The 2,015-nt window shown below is 30.9% G+C and overlaps 1 protein-coding gene across 1 annotated transcript; it reads right to left on the bottom strand.

The window, feature by feature from the left end:
* Positions 1–361: 361 nt before the first annotated feature.
* LOC124885386 (cellulose synthase-like protein G3) lies at positions 362–1,574 on the bottom strand. The gene is made up of 2 exons (XM_047403826.1): positions 1,227–1,574; positions 362–1,082 (listed from the first exon to the last, which is right to left on the bottom strand). The coding sequence occupies exons 1-2, from the start codon at positions 1,572–1,574 to the stop codon at positions 528–530; spliced, it is 903 nt and encodes a 300-aa protein (XP_047259782.1). The 3' UTR covers positions 362–527.
* Between the last annotated feature and the right edge of the window lie 441 nt (positions 1,575–2,015).

Raw genomic sequence — 2,015 nt, 5'->3', positions numbered from 1 at the left:
GTAGTGTTATTATTTGCAAAAGATTATTGGTCAATTATTTAGCAAATCCAGGTTGATTTGTTTAAAAATAATTGGTGATGAGACTCTGTATTGCTGTATATTATCTCGATAAGAACATTATTATGTTTTGTCACAATACATTAAGCAAAATGGAATAATTCAAGCTGTCGAGTGTTGACTGTCTCTTTTTATATTATTTTGGAAGTACACATCATTTGCTGATAGTCCAATTCATTTTGGATGTCTTTGGTACGGCCAAAAATATTTTTTATGAAAAATGCTTTTAAATATTTATCAAAGAGTTAGAGAACTATGATTGAATCATATGCTAAAAAGATGACGAGAAGAGTGGAATGAGAGATAAAATTATTAGTGATGTTAGCTGATGAAATTTCATGATCAAACAAATATTTAATGATACAAGCGTTGATTCAAATACACTTAAATATAAGGAATGACAACATTAATACTCTACAAGAACAATATCAAAAAGTCCCAAAGTACAAAAATAAATAAATACTTTCCTATTAAACATTTCTTAGAAGAAAACCAAATGACATACAGAGAATACTAGCAAGAAATGTGGAGAAAATTGTGACCTTTGTTGGCATTCTTCCTTTATCACTTCTCAAAATCATACCTTCATAAATTGGCAAACAATTTATCACAACAAAGCAAGCAATAAACATTTGGATAAATAGACCATCCAAATCTTGATCACCCTTGAAAATTTGTGCTATTGATGTGAGGAATGCTACTAAATTGATAATTGAAGTAGTTGCTAGTGCAACGAACATTGGCGAAACAACTCCAAACTCGAAAATTCCTTGATGGTACCTTTTACCTTGGTCATCATCGACTACTTTGCTTGTAACGTTGAACCCTAGCGTTGATATGCCGAAGCGATTAGTTAAATACTCAATTGTTCCAAATAGCAAAGATGTTAATCCCCTTATCATCCACATTCTTTGATCACTCCACCACCTTTTCCATGTCCCTTCACAAGACATAAAAACCAAACAATGTTGTCCGTATGCTCCTAGGAACAAAAATACGTACAAGAAAAACCAAGGATCTGAAACCTGAAATCAATATAAAAACAAAAGTGACTTTTAAGATATCATATGTTAATGTCTATAAGTGACAAATTTACCACAAGTATGAACCAAAAATGTTATTATCTCATTATAATATTTAGACTAATGAAAAAGAAAAACTACATATACCTTTGGAAAGATGGAAACCCCATTGAGTAGAGTAAGTTGAGGGATGAAGGCATATAGAGTAATTGGTATACACCAAGTGGGCCAAAATGCATATCTAGCATAACAATGGGCCATAAGAAAGCCCATGGACCTAACCCCAAAAGTCAATGGGCTATATTTTGAGAAAACAACTTCATGAAGGCCCACACACCATCTCTTGTGTTGGCTTAGCACATCATAGAGAGAAATAGGTATATCTCCTAAAAATGCAGGCCTTTTAGGATGGCAAAATACAGATTTCCATCCTTCACATTGAAGTCTATAACCTGTATATAAATCTTCCACTAATGATCCATACCTGAAGCCCATCTGCAAAATTGTGAAATCGTTAGTCCGCCAAATTTATTGTTGTGTCGCTGGTATACGTAGATTATACATGGTTATATACATATTGTTTTGTCCTTCATTGAAAGTGACAAAATCGCCTTTTCCCTATTTTTTATTCTAATATTTAAAAGTTGAAAATAAATTACATATATTTATGATAAACCTTTTCTTTTTAGATTTCATCAGAATTAATGACAACTAATACTTTTTTCATTAGTTTCAGAATTCTAAATCAACTAAAATTGATTTTAGAAAGATTTAAGGTGTATAAATCTACTTCTTTATCTAGGTATATTAAATCCATTAAATTTCTGGTAGTAAAATATAAAATATTTGTTTTGAACTTTTTACACTTTGTTAACAACCTTCTTAAAAGATAAAATCGAACTAGTTCATAAAAAAGTTACCAAGGACTTATTAAGA

The sequence above is a fragment of the Capsicum annuum genome, unplaced genomic scaffold (genome assembly GCF_002878395.1).
Source record: "Capsicum annuum cultivar UCD-10X-F1 unplaced genomic scaffold, UCD10Xv1.1 ctg48661, whole genome shotgun sequence".
NCBI lineage: Eukaryota > Viridiplantae > Streptophyta > Magnoliopsida > Solanales > Solanaceae > Capsicum > Capsicum annuum.
The sequence above is the reverse complement of the archived record's forward strand: the minus strand, read 5'-3'. Positions and strand labels throughout refer to the sequence as shown.

Coding starts and splice junctions, on each gene's coding strand:
- LOC124885386 (XM_047403826.1), bottom strand. CDS start 1,574: ATGGGCTTCAGGTATGGATCATTAGTGGAAGATTTATATACAGGTTAT. Junction 1,083..1,226: donor GGGTTTCCATCTTTCCAAAG/GTATATGTAGTT, acceptor TATTGATTTCAG/GTTTCAGATCCTTGGTTTTT.